The sequence below is a fragment of the Plectropomus leopardus genome, chromosome 20 (assembly GCF_026936395.1).
Source record: "Plectropomus leopardus strain MGB_pleo_1.0 chromosome 20, ASM2693639v1, whole genome shotgun sequence".
Classification (NCBI taxonomy): Eukaryota; Metazoa; Chordata; class Actinopteri; order Perciformes; family Serranidae; genus Plectropomus; species Plectropomus leopardus.
In genome coordinates, this window is record NC_142195.1 from 29,601,675 (window position 1) to 29,628,300 (window position 26,626).

Consider the following 26,626-nt stretch of genomic DNA (forward strand, 5'->3'; position numbering starts at 1 on the left):
CTCTGCCTCCGTCTCTTCACACGGGGCTCATTGAGTTCGCCCTTTATCCCAAATACATCACGACAGCTAAGGAGCAATCACACTGCGGTCAGGCTACATAAAAAAAGTCAGCACGCCGGCCGAAGTGTACAGCGAGTGCTGTAACTGACTTTAAGGACGTCTGTTTGCAGAGAGTGCCAGGTGCAGTTCCTGGGTAATGCAGTAATGTTTCCACAGGGAGGGGCGCTGCTCACAGAAACACCGAGGCCATTCATGGTGCTGCTTTCAGTTGATCTTATAACTCAAATTCAGCAAAACATGGGGCTGTTTTAGGGCCGCGGTGACGGCATGTTGGTGACGTGTTGTTTTTATGGTGATTCATGCTGGTTTCTGAGAGGCTGTTTGTTTAAAAGGTAGAACAACTCCGGTGTCAGAGCACCATTTATCAGCTTTCATTGACTCCGAGCGAAAAAACATGACCACAAAGATGCTTAAATACATTTTTTCTATAAATTACAACATGAAAATCAAAATAGAAGCTCAAAGTTGATCCTTTTTAACAGCTTTTTTCTCAAACTTCAGTTCAGAATTCAAGAGGCGCCGTCTGCTGAGCCACAGTAACAAGGATTTATCTGATATTATGTATTTTGGCTGACAAGCTCTTTCATTACAATGAACACACACAGAAGATTTGTGCAAAACTTGAGTGATAACATTTTGAAAGTCTAGAAGAGATGCACGATGAAATCAATTTATCCCCAACCAAGTTAGCAGAGCGCTAAACCGGAAGTTAGCTGCCGAGTCACACACAACCCTCAGCCTCTGTTAACCTCGAGTGGGCCTGCTCTACGGGACACACGGTGCAGAAGTAATGCCGATCACCCTGGTAATTTTACACCAGGATGAAAAACCAGTTTGGCTTCATGCGCCACTGAGCATCATCATCATCATCAAGTTCTCTTAATACATCCACAAACCAGCGGGTGCCATCACAGTGACTACATCCATTATTTATACAGTCCATGGAAACGACAGACTTTTTCCAAAACTCAAACCATATATTTTTAGCCATTTCTCGAGCTGAAAAGAGAATTTTTTGGCCAGCTGGGGGCCGCGGAGTAAGCTATAAACACAACATATATTATTATATGACATAATATCCTCTCATAAAGTTGATAAGGTTAACATGTTGTTGCATGCAGTTACAGAGCAATGTTTTATTTGCTCTGGTGACGTCAAGCTATATGATCGACACCGTCTATAACAAAAAGTTCAACATCATTTACGTACATGTTCATTATTTTCACAAACAAAATTGCTTTAACTGCAAATCGACACAATCTCAAACATTCCCCATATTAAATAAACGCTTGCAAACAGCAATTGTGAACCTGAAGGAAGGATGCATCTGCAAGAACAAACAAAACATGAGGTTGCAAATCTGTTCGGTTCTGAGATGAGAAACCAACAGAACGGGAGCTGAAAGGCACAAACAGGAAGTCAGAAAGTATCGAGACACAGACGAAAACTTTGTTGGTTTTGACCTTTGCATCGAATTTGTGACAATTAGACATGCTTTTTTTTTTAAATGGAATAAAATCAAACAACACAAGTTGTGTTATAATAGTTCCTATTATTGCACACACAGCAGACAATGACACTGAAAACAGAAAGATGGACATTTTTGTTTTACAGTAAGAAACAATGATTACATCAAAATAAGCTCTTGTGCCAGATACAGTGAATCCCAATAACCACATGGACTAAAGAACATTTAAAAAATGCATATACATTGACAAACAATATATAAAATGTATGCAGAACATGAAGAGGAGAAGGTCAAATGCACGAGGACCACATAAAAAAATCTGCACATTTTTCACATTCCCTTATTTGTTGGATTAAAAACACAGATTCCAGATCTGTAGCAAAAAGCAACATCTACAGTACCTCTAACGCACAACCTGGTTACTTAATGTTGTAAAAAATGTTTCAAACAATCCGGAGCGTTTTGGTGGTGAAGTCGTCGGGTTGATTTCGAGTCCCAGCACATTAAAAAGCACCTCGGCAAGCTAACGCGCTACATGATCAGATCTGTAAACAGCAACGACAGTCATCATTAACAGAATCGCTTCAGTTCCAATGACCTTTATTTAATATCACAGTCCATTCATAGTTTTAAAGTATACAATAAGTTAAATTTATATGGCTTCATATAATATCTATATTATATATATCCTATGAATAATAGCACACACACATTCATTATAATCTCCTCTCCACTTCAGTGTGCCGTCTCTCTAAATCTCGCCTCTCACTTTTATTATAAAAAAAACTTCTCAGCTAAAATATTTTGTACAAAAATCTACACGTGGAAATCAGACAGTAAAAAAAGGGTCATAAGAGGCAGCGTCGAACCAAAACTGGACAAACTGGAAAATGCTCTGAATGAGAATAATTTAAAATGATGAATTAAGCATATTGCATTCACTCAAAAATATTACTTATCCTTTTCTGGAGCACAAGTTTCTTGTGTTTTAGTTGAATCTTACAAAGTTAACATGATAATAATTTTTTTCAAAATTCTCACTTTTTGCTGTCTCAACATTCTTTAAAAAAGGCCATGAAAAAATGATCTTTTTAATGCTGAAAAAAACCCAATCACTTAAATCATCAAGCAGATACTTACTTCACTTCACTACTTACTTCACATAAAGTAACTTGATCATAATAATGTTCTAATTTCTCTATTTTTTTTATCTCAGAATTCTGAGAAAAAGTTTGATGGAAATTTGTTTTTATGAATTGACAAGATAATTCTGTAAATTAACAAAAATAATAATCTCATAAATTCTGTTTTCTGAGATTATTTTCTGACTTGAGTTTTTTTTTAAAAGCAGAATTTTTTCTCTCACATGAATGCGTTACTCTTCCATACGCTGACTTACTCTGTCTGTATTTTTACTCTTTAAGTACCATAACTTACATTTTCTAAACTACTGGACAAGCTCTTATAAAAATAAACTGCAAGTATCTTTGTGAATATTCTAAAAAACTTATGAGGCCTCAAGGACATAAAAAAATGAATGTTTTCTTTCTTTGTTTAAAAAATCCCACAGGGCATCTTTGAAATAAGACTGAGCAGCTGACAGACTGTTCAGATCCTGGATCAGGTCCTGAACCTGCGGACTCGCAGACCGTTAAAGCGCCAGTCTTCCTGTTCAGATTATTGTGACTTTAGATAATTATTTAGCAAAAAAATCTCACTGGTGTTTTGCTTCAGATGATGTTGGGGACACTGCGGCGGTGAGACGCGTCCCTCGTCCTTCAGAGAGCCATTGATAGACAGCTCAGTGCACGTCTCTGTCTATCGATGCCTCTGGACCGCCGCCGCTGGCGCGCTGCGTTCGGCTGCTCGTCTATAAACCCCAAAAACCAGATCAGTGCGTCGTCTGGTGCTGGTCGTGTTCCTGCTGCCTCTTCTCCCTCTGAGACGAGCTCCAAGGGCTCTGGAAGAAGTCGTAACTCTTCTGCTGCTCGATGTTGTCGTTGTGTTTTGGGCGACTCTTGGCGTGATGGACGTGGTGGTTATAGTGCCGGTTTTGTTGCTCGTTGTTCTGGTTGTTGCGGCGCCGCAGAGAAACTGACCTGTGGTAGGTGGCGGCTGAGAAGACGGACGGAAAAAAAACGTTAAAAAAAAATAAAATAAAAAAATTCTAAACAAAGTGAGACAAAATAATAATAATAAATTAAAAAAAACGAACATGGGGTGTTAAAAATTTGAGATAAATGACTAAAGACAGAGGGGTTGACATATTCAAATAAAATTTCTACAAATATCGATTCCTGAAATCTAATTGAAAAAATGATTCTTTCCATTACAATTTTATGAATTATATCATACCAGTTCTCTACTGATGGGGCTTTTTTTCCCTTTTTGTTTTTATGTTGTCGCTTTAGAACTGTTAAAAAACTGGAAAATTGGTTTACTCTGTAAAATCACCTAAATGAAGTTGATTGTGTAAAAGCTTTAGCGAAGAGAAACCAAAAAAACTAAATTTAAAAAAAAATTAAAAATAAAGTAAAATTTTTTAACGTTGTGCAGCCTTGTGATTGTGAACCAAATCGTTGTGGAAACTCACGGCTTGTGCAGGTGACTTTGGGCACGTCCCATTGGCCGTTGGCTCGGCAGCGGATCGTGGGGGCGTGTCTCTGGATGAAGCCCTGTTTACAGTGATAGCGGCGCAGCGCATTGATCTCGTAGCGAGACTTCATGGCCCCGAACACGCGAGCGTCCTTCACCACGGGGGGCTGCCCGCAGGAGACTGATGGCAGAGAACAGGAAGAGCTCACTCAAACCTCCACTCAGGGATTTTATGGCTACTGGAGGGCAGCGCAACACGCCGGGAACACAACACCGACATAATGTCACCGCGTAAAGCACAACAAAACAAAATAATACAAAACAAAAAATAATACAAAACAAAGCAAAGCAAAACAAAGCAAAACAAAACAATGCAAAACCAAACAAAATAATACAAAACAAAGCAAAGCAAAACACTACAAAACAGTACAAAACAAAACAAAATAATACAAAACAAAGCAAAGCAAAACACTACAAAACAGTACAAAACAAAACAATGCAAAACCAAACAAAATAATACAAAACAAAGCAAAGCAACACAAAACAAAAATTCTGTGACATTATTGTTATTATCATAATTTTTTAGCACTTGTCCCTGGCCATTTCCATTTTGTTTTTGTTTTTAAACTAATTTTATTGTACATTTCACAAATTTATTGCTTATTTTGTGTCCTTTCTTCCTTTGTTGCTCATTGTCTTCTTAGCACATTTTTGAAAGAAATACAGTCAATTTGCTCAGGTTTCAAAGGGTTAAACAGGCTCTAACACCAGAACCAAAACTCCAAAGATGCTAAAAATCTCCATAGAGCTGAGTGCACCGTTTCCGCTGGACCCATTTCACATTCACATGTCCATTTCATCTGTTTTTCATAAACTAAAACTGATTAGTGCAGCTTTAAAGTGTATACATTTATTTAAGAACTTAATTGTTTTAGCTCTTTAACTATAAATTTCATGAAATGTATATAACCGCTGAGTACTTTTAAAGCACGCTTCAGGCTGCCAGTGATTTCAGTTTATTTTTCTGCACGTGGAAATCCCCATCACAATATAAACACTGCAGATCATCATCACAGTGGAGGATTTGATGCTTTTCTAGAACAAAAAAATGATGTTCCAGTCACACTCTATGGACTACATCTCGTATTTCTATCGAGGAAAAGTTATTTTGCGATTTATATCGTTATTGTTTTATCGCCCAGCCCTACCTAAAAACCTAGAAATGTCCTGAAATCCTAGAAATGTCCTTAAAAACCTAGAAATGTGCTAAAACTTTTGAAACTTCCTAAATTCCCATAAATGTCCTAAATTACCAATAACATCACAACACGTCCTAAAATCCTAGAAATGTTCTGAAATCTTTGAAATGTCCTGAAGTCCTCATAAACACCCCAGGCCTCACTTTTGCATGTAAACGTGTGTGTGTGTGTGTGTGTGTGTGTGTGTGTGTGTGTGTGTGCGTACCTGTCCCCTTCTTGCAGGTGAAGGTCAGGTGATAGTTGCAGGGCACGTCGTTCCACTGCCCCCCCTCGTGCCAGATCATCACCACACAGTCCTCTCCAGACTGGAAGAAGCTGTCGGGCTGGTTGGGCCTCCAGTGGTCGTATTGCTGCCAAAACACACATTTTCAGTCTTTCACTTCATCGTCACACACCCTAAAAACTCTGCTGCAGACACGCAGCTCACTCAGATATGACCTCATCCCTGTAAGGACGCGGCTGGCTGCACGTGAACACCAGGTCTTCTCTGCATCATACTCAGAAACTCCAGATGATTTCTGGGATTATGCTGCCGTGGTTAATACGGCTCATGTGTTCGTACGGACTGTGAGGGCGCCACCCGTCCCCGTGAGGACATGGTGCATGATGGGTGTAATGCCCTGAGAGAGCAGACAGTGGTGCTGCTGGGACGACCAAACCTAAAGCTCTGCAGGAGTAAACCCAAAAATCAGCTGCTTTAGTCTGTTTTAACCCTTTGAAACATGTCCACATTGGCTTTGTCTTCCAAAAAATAACTGAATGAATAAAAAGGAACAGAGCGACGAGTAAAAGAAAAAAGAAAAGAATATTACCAAAAAATAAGTTGTTGTTTTTTTTTAAAAAAAAAAAAAAAAAAAAAAAAAAAAATAAAAAAAAAAAAAAAAAAAAAAATAACAAAAAAACCCACATCTTTGCTTTTTTTCTGTACCATAATTAGACCCACATAATTAAGAGAATTAAAAATATAGTTTTATGGACATTTTTCTCTCATTTTTAGATCATGTCTAATTATCACCCGGCTAATTTTCAGATCATTTCCCTGTCTCCTTTTTTAAGTTTTTTTTTCTGAAAGAAATCAAACCAATTTTCGCGGTTTCCAGAGGTTTAAATGATCCAGGAGTCAAAGGGTTAAAAGAGAAAAACCAAAAAGAAAATGCACACTTATACTTCACGCTGCACAAACACACACACACACACACACACACTCAGGGTGTGCCTCTGCTCTGAGTGATAACACATGACAACAGCAGAGTCGCCTCGAGTCGGATTTCAGGCCTCGTTTTCGCTGCAGAGTCCAGCTCACACACTTCAACAGAGTGTGTGAGTGTGTGTGTGTGTGTGTGTGAGTGTGTGTCATCATGACTAAATAACAGAGATGAGGCACCAGATTACGACCAGCGTGCAGGAAGTGTGTCATGTTTTTGCTTTGTTTCAACTAAACTTAAGAAGAAGAGGAAAGCTGCCATGAAATGAAATAAACTCCCTCCATTTTTATCTTAAAATTGTGAAACCTAAGCAGTCACAGACGTGCCATGAAAAGAATAAATCTGTAAAAGATTTTTAAAAAATAAATAAATAAATGTAGAAATTTAAAGACAAATAAATAAAATAATATAAGAATAAAAAAATCAATAAGTAAATAAAAACATATAATAAATATTTTATATTATAAAAATAATAATAATAAATAAGTAAATTACATAAATATATAAAGATAAAAGAATATTTATAAGCATTTACTGGAGTCCTGAAAGGTGATTTTTTAAAATCTTGTGCACACAAGATAATGATCTTGTATTTATGTTGAATATTATTTCTTTAAATTTCAGTGACGTGCTGCTGGCTGAGCCACAGAGCGAATCTTTAGATGTCTCACCATCGGGTTGCCGTCGGTCCATCTGAAGTCTCTCTCAAACATCTTGTCGTTGAGGCCGAGCCACTGATAGTCGCTGCCCAGACCTGCACGGACCAAACACAGCAGAGTCACACTCTGACTCAGCTTAACCCTTAATGCACCCTGCAAACAGACAAACTGTCCATCAGGACTGAGCCGAGGCAGCGTGCGACGGACGGAGAGCGAGGAGGCGATGATGTGCTGATTTACATGTTTGTGGCGTGAACACGCGTGTGCAGCAGCAGCAGAAGCTGTGAACCATCAACAGAGCAGAAACCAGAGGAAACGCTGAGGCTGAGCAGCTTTTAACAAACGGCTCGAGTCCGTTTAATCTTCCCAATAAACCGAGACACAGTTTACATGTTGCTGCAGCCTGAAACTCTCTTTAATGGACTTTATTTTATCTGACTGACACGTCATTGAGCCCAGGCGTCCGAAGCTTCAGCCCCAAATGTCTCATTTAAACATTGTTATTTTGCAGGCCTGCAGATAAGAAAGATTAAAAATAAACACATTTCTTTAAATTTAAAAAAAAGCCAATTTTTTTTTTTAAATCACCAAAACTTTTAAAAGATTTTCTTTTTCTCAAAAATATCACTTTTAAATGAAAATAAGAGCAGCCAAAATTTTGAAAGAAAAGAAAAGAAAAAAAATCACCCAAAATGTTTTTAAGAAAACAAATTTTAAATGCTTTCTTTGAAAATCATCATCATCAAAAAAGTCAAAAAAATGTATCAAGAAAAAGAAAATCGCAAAAGAAAATTACAAGAAAAAGACAAATTCCCCCAAAACACACTTTATAAATTGGCAGTAAATTTATACAAAATAATTCAAAGTTGTATGCCACTCCCCTAAACTTAAATGAAAAAAAACAACATAAGTCCATCCCTGGTGTTTGAATTATTTGACCCCCTTTTTGCACCAACCCCTCCCCTCTCTTAAATAAAAAACAGTCCCTAATAAAATAAATAAAATAAAACATGTCAAAATAAAAACTGGATCCAATAACTGAATGAATGTACTTAATTCAGTTCCACCACTATTTTTCAAACTCTAGTCAATAAATTGAGGCCAGGTTAAGGAAACGCCCCTGCCCCCTTAATTCATAATGAAAATAAATGCACCGACATGTCATTAATAAAAGTCCACTGAATTACAAAACTGCGAGCTTGTACAGTGAATTCTGAGCCAAAGTTAAACCAGGACGCGGCAGCAGATGTTTCCAGTTAACAGTTTGGGGAGTAAACATGAACGTCTGAACTAAATATCAGAGATTTCACCAAATATCTGAGATTTGTCAGCCTGGACCAACATGGTGCAGCTAAAGGAAAAAAAAAAAGTAAATAAAAAAATGTACAAATATAAATAAAAGAATAAATAAGTAAATAAACAATGTAAAAATATAAAGATAAATAAATAAAAAATGTAAAAATAGACATAGAAAAATGAAGTACATAAAACGTAAAAATATAAAAAAACATAAATTAAAATCAAAGAATAAAGAAAAACTGGAGCTGTTCTTTAAAATAAGGCTCTTCTGATTGACTTGGTTGACTTGGACTTACGGTTGACGAACAGCTGCTCCTCATGGGACAGGATGCTGGTCAGGTGGGCGCCGTGCAGCCGACACTCCCGCTCTGCGGCGTCCCACGTCCGGCGGTGGGTGAAGTACTTGTAGCAGTGAGACTGAAACTTCTGCCACCCGAATCCACAAACCTCCGTGTCTGCAAGGCGGGAAAAAACAGTGTTAAAGAAAAATGATCTGACGGCCATCTGCAGCTCATGACCTTGACCTTTGAACTTCATACACCAGATTCTAATATGCTCGTTCTTGAGTCCAAGTGGCTGTTTGTGCCAAATTTCACAAAAAAATTCCCTCAAGGTGTTCTTGAGATATCACTTTCACAAAAATGAAACTCATGAGTTCACAGTGACCTTGATCATTGACCTATAACCACAAAATTCTAATCAGCTTCTAGTGGACGTTTGTGCCAAATTTGAGGAAACTCACCAAAGGCCATTTTCAGATATCGCGTTCACAAAAATGAGACAGATGCAAGGTCACTGTGACCTCGACCTTTGACCACCAAAATCCTATCAGGTCATCGTTGAGTCCAAGTGAACATTTGTACTAAATTTAAGTGAATTCCCTCAAGGCGTTCTTAAAATATCCCATTCACAAGAATGGGATGTACGTTCGCAGAAGCCGAAAATATAATTCCTGCGGCCTCTGCTCTTTTTCTGGCATGGAGGCACAAAAATAAGAAAATCAGTATTTGGTGCCAGATGTTGTTGTCGTGGCACACCGTCAAAAATAAAAGAACGTGTGAAAATCTCTGCAATATTCACCATTACCCGAACGATGGAAATTCACCACAATCGGCTTATTGTGTTTTTTTTTTATCATGATGTGCAATAAAATCGTGCATCTTCTCATCCCTCTTTCCATTCGAACTCTGTTGTTGAGGCCACAGAGAAACAGGGAGCGTCGGGGCCAGCTGGGGCATAAAGGCCTCTCTCTGAACGAACAGTTGGACTTCATTAACCTTCACAACCCTCCAGTTGTCTGCGGGTCAAAAGCGCACAAACACACGCACATTTAGTCCGATACACAGCGACTGTAAGCCATATAATCAGCTCTGTGCTCCGTCAGCCTCTGTAAACAATGGCTGTTTTGTGGCTTCAGAATAACTCGTGTGCCAATAAAGTCGTGATGGAAAGTTGCTGCGGAGGCTTTGGGGCGTTTGCTATCGTCAGCCCGCCGCGTCCTAATAAAGTGGGCCGCGCAGCCACCTGGAGGGTCAGGTGAGGTCTCCAGAGCTTTAACTCTGCTGCTGGCACTTTGAAGGAATCAGTTTGGGACAGGAGGCCAGCCTAAACACGGATCCGTCCAGCAGATGAAGGAGAAGTTGAGTAAGTCCGAGGCAGTATTTAGCAGTATTTACCACTGATTCGATGCCACACAGCTGCAAAAGCTTTTTGGCAAAATACTGCAGCAATTATCTATTTTTTCTCTCCATCTTTCCACTGGCAGGGAGCTGCAGGAGGACAGCTGTGTGTGTCTATCTGCTGCTGGACAGATCAGGATGAAATACACATTAAACTTATGTTGTGCACGCTGCATACATCATGCATACATGGATGCACAGGAGGGAAACACCCTGCAGACTGGGAATTTGGGGGTTTCCACTTTTTCGACTGACTCCACCTCCCAGCCGAGGACTAACAATGAACAAGAGACGCAAAGACAGTACAATAAAAGGTGGAAACTAAAAGCAATCATTATTTGTTTTTCTATTGATCAAAAACTTTGAAAGAAAAAAAAATGTTAAAAGAAAAAATGTCAAGAAAAAGATCATGAAAAAAACATCAAAAATAAATTGAAAAAAGCAAAAAAGTTTTAAAGGGAAAAAAAGTTAATATTTTTTTAAAAATCGCAATTTTTTTAAAGTAAAATATTAAAAAAATCACAAACAAAATAAATAAAATAATAAATCCCTCAAGGTATTCTTGAGATATCGCATTCACAAGAATAAGAGAGGTCACAGTTCACATTTGACGTTTGTGCCAAATTTGAAGAAATTCCCTTCAGGCGTTCTTGAGATAATGAATGTCACGTGCAGACGTACAGACTTATTACTACTTTCATAGATGAAGGATCTGAGCAGCTTTTTGTCATAATAAATATAAACAACATATATATATATGTATATATATATCCTCTGAATAAATATAAATACATAAATGTGCACATAAATATGTAAAATGCGTAAAGCTTGAATCCCTGCTTGATTTATTGAGGAAAGCTCTCTAAATAATCCGGACAAAAGTTTAAAAGTTCACTGAGAAGAATTCCAACAAAACTTTAACAATACATTTTTACCACTTTAGAAATAATAACCTGACTGTTAAATCTGGGAGTAAAACTCGTGTTAAATCAGCCCTCAGTTTAGTGTTATGACTTACCAAACTCCCTCCAATAAAAAAAAAGAATGTGAGCTTAATTTTTCACTTTAAAAGTAATAATATCTTACTGTTGTTTGACTAATATTAAGAGAGACATCTTAAAGTCTCCGAAAGTTGCTTAATTTCATGGAAAATATTAATCCCTGGAGTCTGCTGTGAGCCGGAGCCTCCGTCAGCTGCTGAGTAACGACAGAAATATTGGACGGGAAGCTGGAACTAATCTGCAGGAGAGCCGACGCCCAGCGCCGGAGGACAGCTGAGGACCGAGGACGTCAGGACTCGAGACGCGCGTGCACCTTTTTATTTACATATTTGTTAACCTGGGCCTTGGCGATCAGAAGTCGAAAAATAATGAAACACGGTACACCGATGATCAGAAAAAAACAAAAAAACAAATCTGCTCTGCGTTAGACAATCTTATTTCAACGTTAAAAACATATTAAAAATCCAAACTTAAACATCCATCACAGTTTGGACCGGCACTTTTTTTGGTTTTTTTTGTGCTTTCATGCCTTTCACAAGCTATTTAACCCTTTGTTAACCTGGTTTGAAAATTGGTGTGATTTTTTTTTATTTAAACATGGGGAAAAAGGCAACAACCAACTTAGCAAGAAAGAAAATTACCTGATTTTTTTTTAAAGGGGAGAGGATTATTAGTAAATTATCAAAAAAAATTTATAAATATTTTTAATTTTCATCACTTCTTTATTTTCTTTACTTTACTTTAACTTTTTGATTTTTAAAAAAAATCAATCTCTTGCTCAGGTTTCAAAGGGTTAAACTTCAACCTTAACTAAATGTATTTACCGCAGCGTCACAGTTAATAACGGGTCATTACTGACGTTTAAAGGGTGAGCTCACTTTCAGTTTGACTCTAAAATAAATGTGTTGAGATAATCTGAACTTTTTAATTTTTTTCAGGTCTTTACCAGGCGAGTTTCCATTAAACTAAAATTACAAATATAATTTCAGCAATTTCGAAAAAAATCCCATTTATCGCAATTTTATATCGGCTTTATTGAGCGGCTGCAATAAAAATAAACCTGCCAGTGTTGTAAACATCCATCATCCTTCATGAAAAGTTATGGCCAGAGGAAAGTGGTGAAACATCACTCAGCGGAGGCGCAGTCATCTCGCACTCATGTTTTGAGGAGATTTCGGCGCAGCTGACCTTGTTCGCAGAGCTCTCCGGAGTAGCTGGGCAGGCAGAGGCAGCTGAAGGAGTTAACTCGGTCCAGGCAGGTGGCTCCGTTCAGACACGGGTTCGACTGGCACTCGTCAACATCTGCAGACGCAAAACACAGAGCCACATTATCCCACATCGCCCGTCTGTCAGCGCGGGGTCAATACGGTGCCTTTAAAACAGGCCGCGGCTCTGTGTGTGTGTGTGTGTGTGTGTGTGTACCTGTTTCACAGAACGGCCCCGTGTATCCAGGTGCACACACGCAGATATTTTCAGCTCCTTTTTCGTAGCAGGAGCCTCCGTTGTGACACACGGCGGTGGAGCACGGCAGCAGATCTGCGCAGACACAGACAGAAATCTGCTCAGACTAAAATAATCTCTGCATTCAGATTCAAATCTGTGACTGCACTTACTCAAAGCTCTGTGCTGCATGTGAATTTGTGATCTGAGTACTGCTTAATTTGAGTAATTTTGAGGTACTTGTATCTCGTACATCACCTTTTTGTTTCTGTTTAGATTGTGCAACAAAAGTGTTTTTTGTGCTTTTTGTCTCAAATATCATGGCGCCATGACGACAGTTTTTTCATGATGGAAACGGTGCTGTTTTTCTAGTTTCTAGTTAAGTTTTACGAAGACATCGCTGCATTTTTACTGCTGCGGTTTTGTCATTAAAAGACTTTTTTTTATCATGATATTACGGCGTTTCCTGCAGATAGTGCTACATGAATTTGTTGCCTTGACTGAGATATAACTGCACTGCATGCTGGGATAGTGCTGTGAAAAGTGTTGTTTTTTGGGGGCTTTTTTTAGCGTGGATAGTGCCCCAAAAACTAGGTAATTTAAGCCAAACGTGATGTTTTCCGAACCACGCGGCGTGGTTTTTGTGCCTGAACGTAACCAAACGTGCGTTACCTCTGACGTCCACCGTGCTGGCCTCCACAGAGTACGTGCTGCTGTCTGGTTGCTCTGTGGACGCCATCTTTTCTGGTTTCTGAGGCTGTGACTCCAGCAGCGGGGGCGCCACCTCTTCATAGTCCCCAAACTCATCAGGCAGCGGCGTGGCAGCGGGGTCGGGGCTCAGCGCCCACTGGGGGACGGAGTCGGTGTTGCGGTCGAAGGTGTAGAGGGGCGAGGAGGTGGAGAGCGTCGGCTGGCCGACGCGCTGCGTGGTGGACGGCTCAGTCTGGTCTGTGTGGACCTCGGCAGGTCGGGGGTGGTCTTCGGGGGACTCGGTGGGATGTCTCTGGTCGTGTGTGGAATATTTTGGCTCCGAGGTCACGTCCTTCGCGTCTGTGGTTTGGTCCTCAAACGTCACAGCTGCCACATCTGGTAAAACAGTGACCGTGACCTCTTTGGGAGGGTCAACCGGACCACCCGGCTCCCCCGAGGCCTCCGCCTCTCCGGACAGCTGCTCTGCACCTGAGCCCGTCTCTGGGACCATGTCCACACCCGGGAAAACCAGAGGCACCTCTGTGACGGCGGCCCCGGCTGCAGCCTCGGTGACTCCGGGCGTCTCCGGTGGCTCTTGTCCTGAAGCTTCGTCCTCTCCAGACGCAGACCCTTCGGCGTCCTCTCTCTGGGTCTGGGTGGTGGTTTTTGGGGATTGTGTGTCCGGGTTTAAAGTCGGAGGCTCTGTCCCTCCGAGTTCTGTCTCGTCAGTCCTGACAGCGGACTGGCCTCCTGCAGCCGGCGTGGGCAGAGCGCTGTCTGCAGAGCCCTCCTGCACAGCGCCGGCATCATCGTCAGCGCCGCGGCTCGCAGAGCCCTCCATGTCCTCATAGGGGGACACAGGGTCGGTGACAGGCTGCGACACAGCAGGGGGGACATGGCCCCCTGATGTACTACGAACAGGGGACACGGTGGTGGTTCCTGCTGCTGTCTGATCACCTGGTTCTTCAGTTTTGACGTCCTCTGAGTCCGTAAAGACATCAGGGACCGAGTCTGGAACATCTGGGTAAACATCTGGATGAGGATCACCGGTGTCCTCTGCAGGTGTTTCCTCTGTCAGTGTGTCCTCTGCAGGTGTGTCCTCTGTGGGCGTCTCCCCTGCAGGTGTTTCCTCTGTCAGTGTGTCCTCTGCAGGTGTGTCCTCTGTGGGCGTCTCCTCTGTCAGTGCGTCCTCTGCATGTGTGTCCTCTGCAGGTGTGTCCTCTATGGGCGTCTCCTCTGTAGGTGTGTCCTCTGTCAGTGTGTCCTCTGCATGTGTGTCCTCTGTCAGTCTGTCCTCTGTGGGTGTCTCCTCTGTGGGTGTCCCCTCTGTGTGGATCTCTATGGCGCCGTAGTCAAACGGCGTCACGCTCTCCTCCTCCGTCTCTTCTTCTTCTTCTTCCTCCCCCTCGTCCACCTGAACAGGCGTGGCCGTCTCAAACTGATCTCCTCTGGCTTCTTCGGGCAGCTGCGGCTCAAATTTCACCTGAACGGATCAGAAAAGTACGTTTATCGTTACTTTGGTGTTAATTTTGTGGATTTTCTTGCATTGAACATTTTTATTTATTTAGCCAAAACTAAATAAAATGGGAAATTTGCAAACAAACAAACGTGACAACATTAATCATTTTGTCAAATAAAAACTCAACAATAATGTGAATATGAGATTTTGACTGTTTTGGTCTCACTGACAGACTTAAAAATAATTAGACCAAATATGAACCAGAATGATCTGTTAGTTAAACACAGTGTTTGGACGTCACCTCGTGTTTCCCGTTGATGAAGCTGACAGTTGGCGGCAGGCCGATGGGAGACGCGTCCAGAGAATCCAGGTCTCCGCTGGCGTGGAGGACGGCTTCACTGGACACCTGGGACAGGTCGGTGATCTGGGGGAAGTGGGACTGGGAGCCTTCGATGAGGGGCTGGTTCAAGATGTCCAGGATCTGGTCCACTGGAGACAGACAGGAGACAAAAAAAGTTTTTTTTTATTTAAAATTTTGGGTAATTTGAAAAAAACCTTTTGGCCATTTTTAAATTTTTTTTAATTTTATTGTATTTAAATTAAAAAAAATCTTGATTATTGTTTTTATTTTTTAACTTTTTGGTGAATTCTTTTTTTCTTTTACATTTTTTTTAGATTTTATTTTCAATTAAAGTTTTTTGTGATTTTTTTTTAGCTATTTCTTTTCTCCCTATGATCATTTTGGCGATTTTTTTTAATTTTAGTGAATTCTTTTTCTTTAATTTTTGAAATAATTTTTAAAAATGGCTATTTGTTTCCCCTTTATAACATTCTTGGTGTTTTTTTTAAAGAATTTTTTGGCACCTTTTTCCCCTGTAAACTAATCTGTGATTTTTAATGAAAACATACCATCCAAACCCACAAACCTGCCAAAACAAAAATTGCCAAAATTACACCATTTATGACAGCAAGCAACTGTAGAACAGAAATTTTGAGCAGAGGCTCGAGGATAAATACTTGTAGGTTTGAGGAGGGTCAAAAAAATAAATAAGGAACAGTCCCTTAGGCCGAGCCTTACGTTTGAAACTTTACATCCGGGCCGTTTATAAAACGCTCAGGCCTAATGAGTCCTCATTAAAACTTTACGGCACATTTAGAAACTTTTTCGTGGGAACTGTGAGTAAAAACGTGCCGTGAGCTCAGACCTGAGCTCAGTTTTCTCGTGTGAACAGAAACGCGCTGCGAGCGGATCACCAGCTCCTCTCTCAAACAAACAAGTCTAACGAGTTAACCTGCGGCAGACCAAACAAGTCCGGAAAGACTCGTGTGACTCGGAACTCGATCCCACATCAGACACGAAGAGTTTTCATTAAAAAACTCCACGCTGCAATTTTCCTAATTTCCTCGAGACGTGGAAGCGGAGAGTCCGGGGGCCCCACAGGAGCCAGCGTCTGCTCCATGTGATGATGTATGAGCTCTGCAACACGATACGCCGCCAACGTTTCAATAATAAACAACACACACACACACACACACACACACACACACACACACACACACACACACACACACAGGAGCGCTGTAATCTCAGTGTGTGTGGCCCCTGCACAAACCCCCTCACAGTTAGGCAAACAGGTACGAGGGCCCGTCTCAGCTGTGCTCAGGTCCTCCTGAGGGTCTCCGTTCTGGTTTTCTTTTGTAAACGTCCTGTTTGTTTGGTAAACAGATTTTTTTAATGCGTCCGCCACGCCTGCTTTCTGAATTTGGCCCTCAGGTACCAGAGCTCATACATAGATTACGGATTATCAGGCACAGGCCCCGGGGCCCAAAAGTGTCAGCGGGTCCCTCTGGCCTTCACTACAAAATGTCCAATGTCAAAATAACAGAGAAGAGACTCAAAATGATCACAAAGAGACACCAAACAAACAAAAAAGGCAGATTTTTTTAAGGCGATTATTAAAAACTGTTGGCTATTTATTTTATTTTTTTAACTTATTGGCATTTTTCTTTTTTTCTTTCTTTTCTATACAACTTTTTTGCATTTTTTTCTTTGAAAAAATGTTGTGTTTTTTTTATTTAAATTTTTAAGTGATATTTAAAGATTTTTTAAATTCTTTTTTTCCTCTAAAATGTATTTATTTATTTATGGGTTTTTTTAAGATAGCATGTAGGCGTGTGTTCTTTTAACAAAAAATATTTGCTTTTTTTTTCCTTTTAAGATTTTTTGAGCATTTTTTCCATTAAAATATTTGATAATTTTTGATTTTTTTCACAATCTTTGGGGATTTTTTTATTCTTTAAAAATAAAAAAATGGAAATCTTCCCAAGAAGAGATGTTAGTAACAGCCTCATGAACCAGATGCTCAAACTCGGGGGCCCCCTGAGCACTCGGGCCCCCCGAGCACTCGGGGCCCCTGAGCTCTCAGTGCCTGTTGAGTAATCCACTCACGGTGGGAAAACAGCTCATCAGGACAAATGTGGGGAAAGACGGAGAGTTTAGAGATTGTTGGAGAAGTTTTTGGTTTCGGCGTTTGAAGCAGCTCCCTCGAGACAAAAGACAACTAATGTCAAATGTTTGTGGTTGTTCGGGCTCTTTGTGCGGATATTTACAGAGCTGGGAGAGAATCTGCGGGACCTCCAGCGCGTCTGTGAGAAAAAGACGGAGCTGCAGTCAGAGCTGAATCGGCCGTGATATATTCGACTCTTCACGAGGCTGTTTTCCCTCCAGACTCTGATGTGTTTACAATATGTGAAGCTGCAAAACGGGCCGAGCGGAGACGACCGGCTGCAGATTTTTTCCACATCTGCAAACTGTGAGAGAATCTGTCAGCAAACAAAAGGCAACAAACTCCTCGTTGTTTCCGCGCAGACAACAAACGTCACGAATCGGCCGCGGATTACCGCGCGGCCCGACGGCAGCAAACACGCCGACAGATTCACGCTCTCGCTGAAAGATCCGACGCTTTCGCGTGAAATGTGAGAGCGACGGGGCCCGAAACTCAAGCGTCTTGCGAAAGCTGCGGAGATGAAGGACATTACGGTAAACATGTGAGGAAACCGAAGTTCAGCTGAGGTCAGAGACGGGAGTTATTGCTCAACCGCTGACACATTTCTGCAGAAATCCCACGCTGGAGGTCCGTCTGTGGATCACAGCGTCCACTCTGAGTTTAACCCTTTCAGCAGTTTACTGCACATTATTTATCAAGAAAGTGGCATTAACCCTTCGAAACCCGAGCAAATTAGCTTGATTTCACTCAAAGACACGGAAACATGCAGCGAGGAAAATAAACACAGTTGTGCTAATTGTGGCATATTTACACTGATGCTTACTGCTGGTATGTTAATCAATGCACACTATCCTCAATTAATCAATCAATTCATAAACTGAATTAATAAAATTTAATTAATGAGTAAAAAGTTAATAGAAAAGTTCCTAAAAATATCAAAAAAAGAAAGAAAAACAAAAAACAACAAGAAAATAACCTGGAAAAGGTGCAAAAATAGATAAATCAATTAATAATAATAATAATAATGTATATTAATTTCATAACGCAATTCAAGAAATATAATCAAAATACTTTGAACTAGAGTTTCCTCAGTTTTTAATAACTGTCTCCGCCTCTCTCTCTCTTTTTTTCACGTTGTTTTGTATTTTGGTGACATTTCTTGTCTCCGTGTTTTTAAAAGAAATCAAATGTCGCGTTTCAGACGTTTAAACGCTTGTGAACGCATCTGACGCAACGCGTCTGAACGCAGCAAGAAAACTGATCTGGTGTAAATTCGGGGTCACCGTGTAAACGACCTCGAAACACGTCAGATTAGATTCATCGTATCTTCTGACAGCGGCTGCTTCGGACTCACCTGACTGGTTCTGGTCGTGCACGTTGACGATGATGAGGTGGAACGGCGGTTTGGCCGAAGACTCTCCGTCCACAGGAGCAGCCAGCAACGGGTCGAGGTCAAAGGTCAGTGCAATTTCAGGGGTGACGTCCTCTTTAAAAACGACTGCAGGCTGTTGCCCCGCCTCCGTCGTCCCAGCAGGTCGCCCTGGTTCAGGCGTCACAGTGATCTGTCCTGGTTCTGGTGTCCCGGCGGTTCGTCCTTGTTCTGGCGTCCCGGCGGGTCGTGCTGGTTCTGGCGTCCCGGTGGTTCGTCCTTGTTCTGGCGTCCCGGCGGTTCGTCCTTGTTCTGGCGTCCCGGCGGGTCGTCTTGGTTCTGGTGTCCCGGTGGTTCGTCCTTGTTCTGGCGTCCCGGCGGGTCGTGCTGGTTCTGGCGTCCCGGCGGTTCGTCCTGGTTCTGGCATCCCGGCGGGTCGTCCTGGTTCTTGGATGTGGACTCCTAGAGTCCCCTCTGGAAGGTGCGTTGGTCTCGTCGTTGTTTCCACCCACACGTGTGTCGGGGTCACCGCTCTGATCTCCGCCCCGCTCGAGCCGTCATCACTGCTGCCTCCGTCGGCGCTGCCGCCGCCGCCACCGCTCTCCCCCCGGCCTGACGCCGCCGGGCCTCCCTCCTCGCCGCCGTTGGAGATGTCGAGGCGTGCGGGCTGCGAGCGCGTGGTGGGTAAGGGAGGGAGCTGCATGGGCAGCAGGATGTCTCCTCTCGGCACGGACTCCACTCTGTGGGAGTCGAAATCTCGAACGTCGAAGTCGTCGAAGACGAACGCGGCGGTGACGGCGGTGTGCGGGGAGGTGTGTCGCTGTGGTTCCTCTGTCGCCAAATATGCGACAAAATCTGATGCTCTCGTTTGAATTTCGGCTCTTTCGGGAACGAAGGCCGGTCCGGGGGCGGGCGTGCCGGGAGCCGGGGTCACGGGCGGACTCGTGGTCGACGGTTCTGGTTCTTTAGCTGGAATAAAAAAAAGAGAAGAAGATTTAAAACACAAAACACACTGAAGCAACAAATCTTCTTAACAAAGTTTTGGTGATTTTAAAAAAACTTTTGTCAATTTATTTTTCTTTAAAAATTCTGGGGTTTTTTATCCTTTAAAACTTTATGGCAACAATTTTTTTCTTTGAAAATTTAAGATTTTTTTTTTTTTTTTTTTACAAATTTTTGGAAATTTGTTTGCCTCTAAAATTTTTGGTGATTTTTAAAAAACTTTTGTTGAGTTTTATTTTTTCTTCAAAACTTTTTGGTAGAAGTTTTCCTTTAAAAAAATCTTAGAAATACACTAGTGAATTTTTTTTTCTTTTAAAAAAGTGTTATTTTTAAAAAAAACTTTTTGGATTTTTCTTTTCTTTAAAAATTCTTGTCATTTTTTAAATATTTTGTGGTGAACTGTCCTTAAAAAACCCTTCAACTGATTGTCATAACATGCCTTTATATAGTGTTATTAAAAAATCCAGAATAGTTTCATTGACAAGTTTCTGAGGTTTCATCGTTTGTCACAATAATAGTTTTCTGCCAAAATCAACATGATGCAGCTCTGACATATCGTGTTAAAAATAATCATAGCTGCCTGAAGAGGTCGAAAATCATCTTAAAAACATGCGGCGTGATTTGGAAAATGCAGCACATGAATGTAAAGTAAACATTCGTCATCAGACGGAGACGGCGTGCGGTCCGGCTCAAATAATATCCAACTTTAAATGTTTACACAATTAATACCATGACTCATTAAAAAAAGAAAAGTGTCCTATCTGGGAAACTCAAATCACGCAGCTGTCAGACTGAAGTTAGCTTTAAAAGGAAACGCTGATGCTTCAAACATGAAGTCACCCGTCAGAAATGAACCGGTCAAAAAATAAAAGCAACACAGACCCGAACGAGGCCAGAAAAATCTCGTTTTTCCACAGACGGACGTTTTGTTTGTGTCTCAGTTTTGTTTTTGCTGCTTTTCCTGAAAAAACTGAACCCGCTGCTCTAAACACAAACACCAGAACGCCAGAGCTCCTCTGTGATGCTCGCAGAGATTTATATCTCATTATGATGAATACATACCATATGAGCGCGCACACACGCACACACACACACACACACACACACACACACACACACACACACACACACACACACACAATGCTCCCTTTGTGGAGGTTTAAGTGCTGACTTCATAAAGTTGGTGTCTTGGGAGAAAGCAGGCGGCTTTGAACGTCACTGACATAATGCTTCAATAAACGCTACGTAAGCGACTCCCCTACATCGTCCCTCCGCTGGCTGTCAGGAGCTCGGGGGGACGCTGGGAGGAGTGGACGGGTGGTGGACGGTGGTTCCCCTTTTTCTCTTTTTCCCTCGTAAATGCCACATATGTTTCTGAGCTACTTAACTTCAGCATTTCCATTTACGTAAATGCATCATACGCATGTGTGTATTCAACCTAACCTTCAGCGTGGAAAACAGCACCTTAACTGAAAGGAGGCGAACCGAAGGACCTCAGCAGCTGCCGAGGTTCTTCAGTCACTGGTGAATAACCAGTTACGAGCCTTCCTGGGATCGGGATTCAGACCAGGATACGGGACTCTAACAGCTACATCTCTTGGCCCGGACGATCGTCAGCTTTGTGCTGCTCTCTTTGTCGACCTTTCAAAAGCGTTCGACGCCGTGGACCGTCGTATTTTATTGCACAAACTGGCACCTGTTGGTTTAGATGAGCTATCTGCCGGCTGGTTCTCCAATTATCTGTCTGGCAGAAAGCAGGCCGCTGTGGCTGATGGTGTTCGATCTAGCTTTCTTGTAATCTGGGTTCCTCAAGGGTCCATCTTAGGTCCGGTTCTATTTACCGACATTTTAACGATATTTTTTTCCCATCTCCCCTCTGTGAAGTCCACTTTTACGCTGATGACACGATATGGTACAGTTTTGGATCCACTCCTGCAGTGGCCTCTGCTAACCTTCAGACTGCTGTGATGCTTTTCAGTCACAAACTCAGTCAAAAAAATCATAACAACACGAAACCATCCCGATATTCACACTCTCTATGGCAAAGAAATCGAAATGATTCGTTTATGTAAATCCCTTGGTTTATGGCGACTCCAAACTTTCCTTTCAGACCCAAAGATCGGCTTCCTGTACAGGAACAGATCTGGTTTCTCTGTCTCCGACAGGAAGTTCATAGTTGAATCCCTGATAATGTCTGTCTTTGACTATGGTGATATTACATATACGAATGCTTCACCCACCACGTTGAAGCCGTTCGATGCCGTGTATCACGGTGCCTTGCGTTTCGTAACTGTCGATGGGTATCTTACTCAGACACTATGTAAAGTACCTAAAGTGTCTCCGGCAGAAACGTGCTGCTCTCACACTGATGCTCGGAGGACGTCTTCCCGCCCTGCTCGGACCGAAGGTGTTCGGTGGCGTGCGGTCTCGGGGGATCAGCTGTGTTCTGGTCTTTCGCACCGTGTCGGAGACCCTGCCTGCGTGTTCGGTCCTGCCCAGATATGATGTCATGTGTTTGGCGAGCTGCAGTCATCTGGCGGGGCTGGGGTCTGTCCTCATCCTGTCCTGTCCTTCACTGTACCATTACCTCTGAGTGTGTGTGTGTGTGTGTGTGTGTGTGTGTGTGTGTGTGTGTGTGTGTGTGTGTGCAGCTCTGCCACCTCACTCAGCGCCTGGCAGCACTCATTGCGCAGCCGTCAGGTTCAGAAAGTACCTGAACGTCCTGCCAAACGTGCGAGTGTTTGCAATTATATCATCGGTGAAACGTCAGAGCTCAAGTGTGTAATCCAGTGATGCTCAACTGCAGGCCCACAGGCCAAATCTGGCCCCTGACAGGGTCCCTGGTGGCCCCCAACCATTTTCTAGTTCACAATAAAAATAAAGTGATTGACTCTGTGGATAGTTTTTGTCCTTTTAGTCTCTATAAGGTGTCAGAGTGCATAAAACAGCATCAAAACTAGAAACCTAGAAACATCCTAAAATTCGAGTTTTATTATTGGGTGAGTGCGATAAGTGCCGTGTGCATATCTGGTGTTGTTTTTGTTCAGGCTGTTGTGTTTTTAATGTCATGGTGTGACTTTGTTGTTTTTGTTTAAGAGTGGAGACAAATTTCCCCTACCAGGACAATAAAGTGTATCGTATCGTACCGTATCGTACCGTACCGTATCGTACCGTATCGTACCGTATCGTACCGTATCGTACCGTATCCTACCGTACCGTATCGACCATATCATATCAGAACATCCTAAAATCCTTGAAATTTCCTAAAACCCAAGAAATGTCCTAAAATTGTCCTACAATCCAGGGAACATTTTATCCAATTTTATATCCAAGAAATAAAGCAAAAGTCGAGAAATGTTCTGAAATACGAGGAGCCTCCTAAAAGTCCTACAAATGTCCCAAAATCCTAGAAACATGCTAAAATCTTAGAAATGTCCTAAAATCCTAAAAATGTCCTAAAACTTTAGAAACATCCTAAAATGGGAGAAATGTGATGTAATGGGTTTACTTGTGTTGTTCCTTTTAACAGGTTTGTGCCTCTGAGTGGTTTTTCATGATGATGTTTTTTGGGGCAGATCAGCTGTCCCCTCCCTCCCTCCGTCTGTCCGTCTGTGTGATTTTGGGACGCGTCCAGCTGTGAAGCATTAGGGACCTGTCCCTCTTCTGCTGTATCTGTGCGAGAGTGCACGAGTTGGGTTTTCCCCTCGTAAAAACACCGTGGCCTCCGTAAATGGGGCAGAGGGAGTTTATCCTGCTGTTGTTTGGGTTTGTTCTCCCTCTGCAGCCACTCATGACGCTCCGCTGGGTTTAACCCTTTCACATCTGGACCACCATCAGTTTACTTGTGCCACATTAAGACACCTTTAACAAGCATTTTAACTTCTGAAACCTGAGAAAATAAGTTTGATTTCTCTCCAAACACGGGAAAAACATAATGAGCAGCTTGGCAACAATTATCCTGCAAACTGCGAAAATTCTAAGGTGGCGTGGAAATCCTAAAAATGAGAGAAAATATATTTAAAATTAAACCATAGAAAAAAAGGATTTTTTTGTTTTCATTGTATTTTTGTTTTTATTTATATTTTAAATTTTTTTAACCCCTATTTTCCAGTAATTTATTTGTAATGTCTTATTAATTTCTTGCTAATTTTTGGCCCATTTCTTATTGCCCTCCGATCTAAAAATTAACTGAAAAATGTCCAGAAAACTTTATTTATTATTCCTATATTTAAACAAATGTTACAGAATTTTATTTTTTTTTGTACTTTCGTGAAGTCATTTTCTTATTGTTTTGGGGTTTTTTTGTTTTTCAGAGTTAAGCGGCTCGTCGCCCTCCCCTGTTTTTGACAGAAATAAAGTCAGTTTGCTCCATTTTCAAAGAGTTAATTTGGAAGATAACGGTCCTTTATTTTCCGGTCGTTTAGGGAATACGTTTGTGGCGTCTGTGTGCTAAAAAAAAATAAAATCTGTCATTCAGTCTGAGTGTTTTTCTGACTCCTGCTGCTCTGCGTCTCCTCTCTGATGTGACTCCGGCCGCCGCCGTCTGACCCTCAGCAGGACGCTCCTCACACACGCCACAACACCGACTGAAATATCTGAGACCGGCCCGACCTCCTGCAGCGTCTGCTCCTCCATATTACAAACACACCTGATGATGATGAGGTAGGGGTGTGTGTGTGTGTGTGTGTGTGTGTGTGTGTGTGTGTGTGTGTGTGTGTGTGTGTGTGTGTGTGTGTGTGTGTGTGTGTGTGTGTGTGTGTGTGTGTCTGTGTGTGTGTCTGTGTGTCTGTGTGTGTGTCTGTGTGTCTGTGTGTGTGTCTGCAGCTCTGCAGCCGTCAGGTTCAGAAAGTACCTGAACGTCCTGCCAAACGTGCAACTGTTTGCAATTATATCATCTGTCCAAAAACCCCAGAAATGTCCTAAAATCTTAGAAGCATCCTACATTCCTGCAAAAAGCGTCCTAAAATAAGAGAAATGTCGTAAAATTTGAGAAACATCCTGCAATCCTAGAAATGCCCTAAAATCCTAAAAATGTCCCAAAATCCTGCAAAAGGACCAAAAATTAAAAACGTCTTGAAATCCGACAAATGTCCCAAAATCCTTCAAACATGCTTAAATCCTAGAAATGTATTCAAAGCAAGAAATAAGCAAAAATCCAAGAAATGTCCTAAAATCCTTGAAACTTCCTAAAATCCGAGCAATGTTTCAAAATCCTAGAAACGTCCTTGAATCTGAGAGATGTCCTAAAGTTGTGTCTCTGAGTCTCACCTTTGAAGCAGTACAGTCCGAACTTGTCTCCGGGGTCGGGGAAGCCCGTCAGGTTTTCGTACTTCCAGAGCGTGCGGACCCCCAGCAGCCCTCCTCCACACTGCGGCCGCGGGACGGTGACGGGGTAGCGGACGCTGCCGTCTGACAGCCAGCCGTAGTCGCAGCGGTTTAGCCCCGCCCTCCAGGCTGCGAACAGCTGACCGGGAGACGCCAGCACGGCGTCGTGCTTCTCACACTCGAGTCTGGCGTCCTGCAGGGTGAGCTTGTCCCTGAGGGACGGAGGGTAGAAGACGTCTCCTGCACACAGAAGAGACACACAAAGGTAATTTAAGATTTAATATTTGTTTATCTTTAACCCTTTTACAGCCACACTAAGAAATACCTTTGCAAAAAATAAACATTATAGAATCTGGTAACAAAACGCAACAATTTGTTAAGAAAAATATGTTCCCAGTTTAATGCATTGTAAAAAGTGCAAAAGTCAAAATAATAGAATATAAATCTGAAAATTAAGGTACCTTCACACAATAAACATACAAAAATAAATCTAAAAATATAAATACAAATAATAATGAATTTAGTCACAAAATCTGTTTACAAAGTATGGTAGAAAAAACAGTTATAATAAAAATCAAATCAAACAGAATTACAGTCTTATTAAAATACTAAAATACGTCACATAAAAACATCTGTAAAAAATGAGTTTTTCCAAACTTTTAGTGAAGAAATATGATCGTGAAAAACGTCAACCATGTGCTTACAAAGCCTTTTAAAGGGTTAACTAACAGGGAATTATTTAATAAATTCATGATATAAAACTCAGACGGTTTTCTTTTGACTGATGTTGAAATGCGCTGCTCTGATTGATCGCTACGATGTGATCGATCGATCAGCTGTGAATCAGACTCGTCAGACCGACATCCGTGCGGAGCTGCTGTACTTTGTGTTTACCGTGTATTTTATCCACGTAGCAGTACACGTCGTATTTCTCGGCGGGGTCTCGGACGCCGTACGTTCTCACTCCTGGTCTGCTCAGCAGATTTCCTGCACAGCCGGGACGCGGCGTCGTGATCGGATATCTGCAAAAACAATGACGTACAGCACTCGGAGTTTAACTGAGTTTAAATGTTTGAGGACTGAAAACTATATTTCCTTTAACTCTCTGCAGCCCGGAGAGACGTCAGATTTCTTGTGCGGTTTTTAGACGCCTTTCACAGATATTTAAATCATTGTGATTTCTTTCAAAAATCACTGGAAAAAAGGCAATGAGCAACTTAGTCAGAAAGGTTTCAGAAATCAAAATTTAAAAAGCTAGGAAAAAATTTACAGGGAAAAGCTATATCTTTAATTATCATAATTAAAAAATAAATGTTACAAAATTATTAAAACTTTCATGCACTTTTCCCGGCTCATTTCTTTGTTTTTGAACGTTATTTTTATTGATTGATTGATTTTTTACAAATTTTAGATAATTTCCTTGTAATTTTTACCAATTTTTTTTTGCAGGTTTGGGGCCTTTTTTCTTTTTTGCTTTTTGCCTCCTGTTTTTAAAGGCTTAAACAAGTGTAAAAAAAAAAGCTCTAAGTGTAATGAGAATATTTCAACCTGATTCAAACAAACATCAACTTGTTTTAGGAATTTCTAGAAATGAGTGTCATGAAACAAT

At 41.5% G+C, this 26,626-nt stretch overlaps 1 protein-coding gene across 3 annotated transcripts in view; it reads right to left on the minus strand.

Moving 5' to 3' along the window:
• Nucleotides 1–1,592: 1,592 nt before the first annotated feature.
• The window catches only part of vcanb (versican b), a 32,543-nt gene continuing 7,509 nt past the window's right edge, over nucleotides 1,593–26,626 (minus strand). For 2 of the 3 annotated variants that reach the window (XM_042508741.2, XM_042508739.2), the window contains exons 5-16: nucleotides 25,912–26,039; nucleotides 24,961–25,257; nucleotides 18,676–19,659; nucleotides 15,116–15,303; nucleotides 13,338–14,838; nucleotides 12,648–12,761; nucleotides 12,414–12,527; nucleotides 8,842–9,000; nucleotides 7,259–7,341; nucleotides 5,588–5,732; nucleotides 4,122–4,304; nucleotides 1,593–3,643 (exon numbers count right to left, since the gene is read on the minus strand). In XM_042508741.2, the coding sequence (XP_042364675.2) occupies nucleotides 3,420–3,643; nucleotides 4,122–4,304; nucleotides 5,588–5,732; nucleotides 7,259–7,341; nucleotides 8,842–9,000; nucleotides 12,414–12,527; nucleotides 12,648–12,761; nucleotides 13,338–14,838; nucleotides 15,116–15,303; nucleotides 18,676–19,659; nucleotides 24,961–25,257; nucleotides 25,912–26,039 (4,120 nt within the window). In that variant the 3' untranslated portion in view covers nucleotides 1,593–3,419. The remainder of the gene's footprint in view (nucleotides 3,644–4,121; nucleotides 4,305–5,587; nucleotides 5,733–7,258; nucleotides 7,342–8,841; nucleotides 9,001–12,413; nucleotides 12,528–12,647; nucleotides 12,762–13,337; nucleotides 14,839–15,115; nucleotides 15,304–18,675; nucleotides 19,660–24,960; nucleotides 25,258–25,911; nucleotides 26,040–26,626) is intronic. The other variant, XM_088071238.1, reaches the window with a different exon arrangement.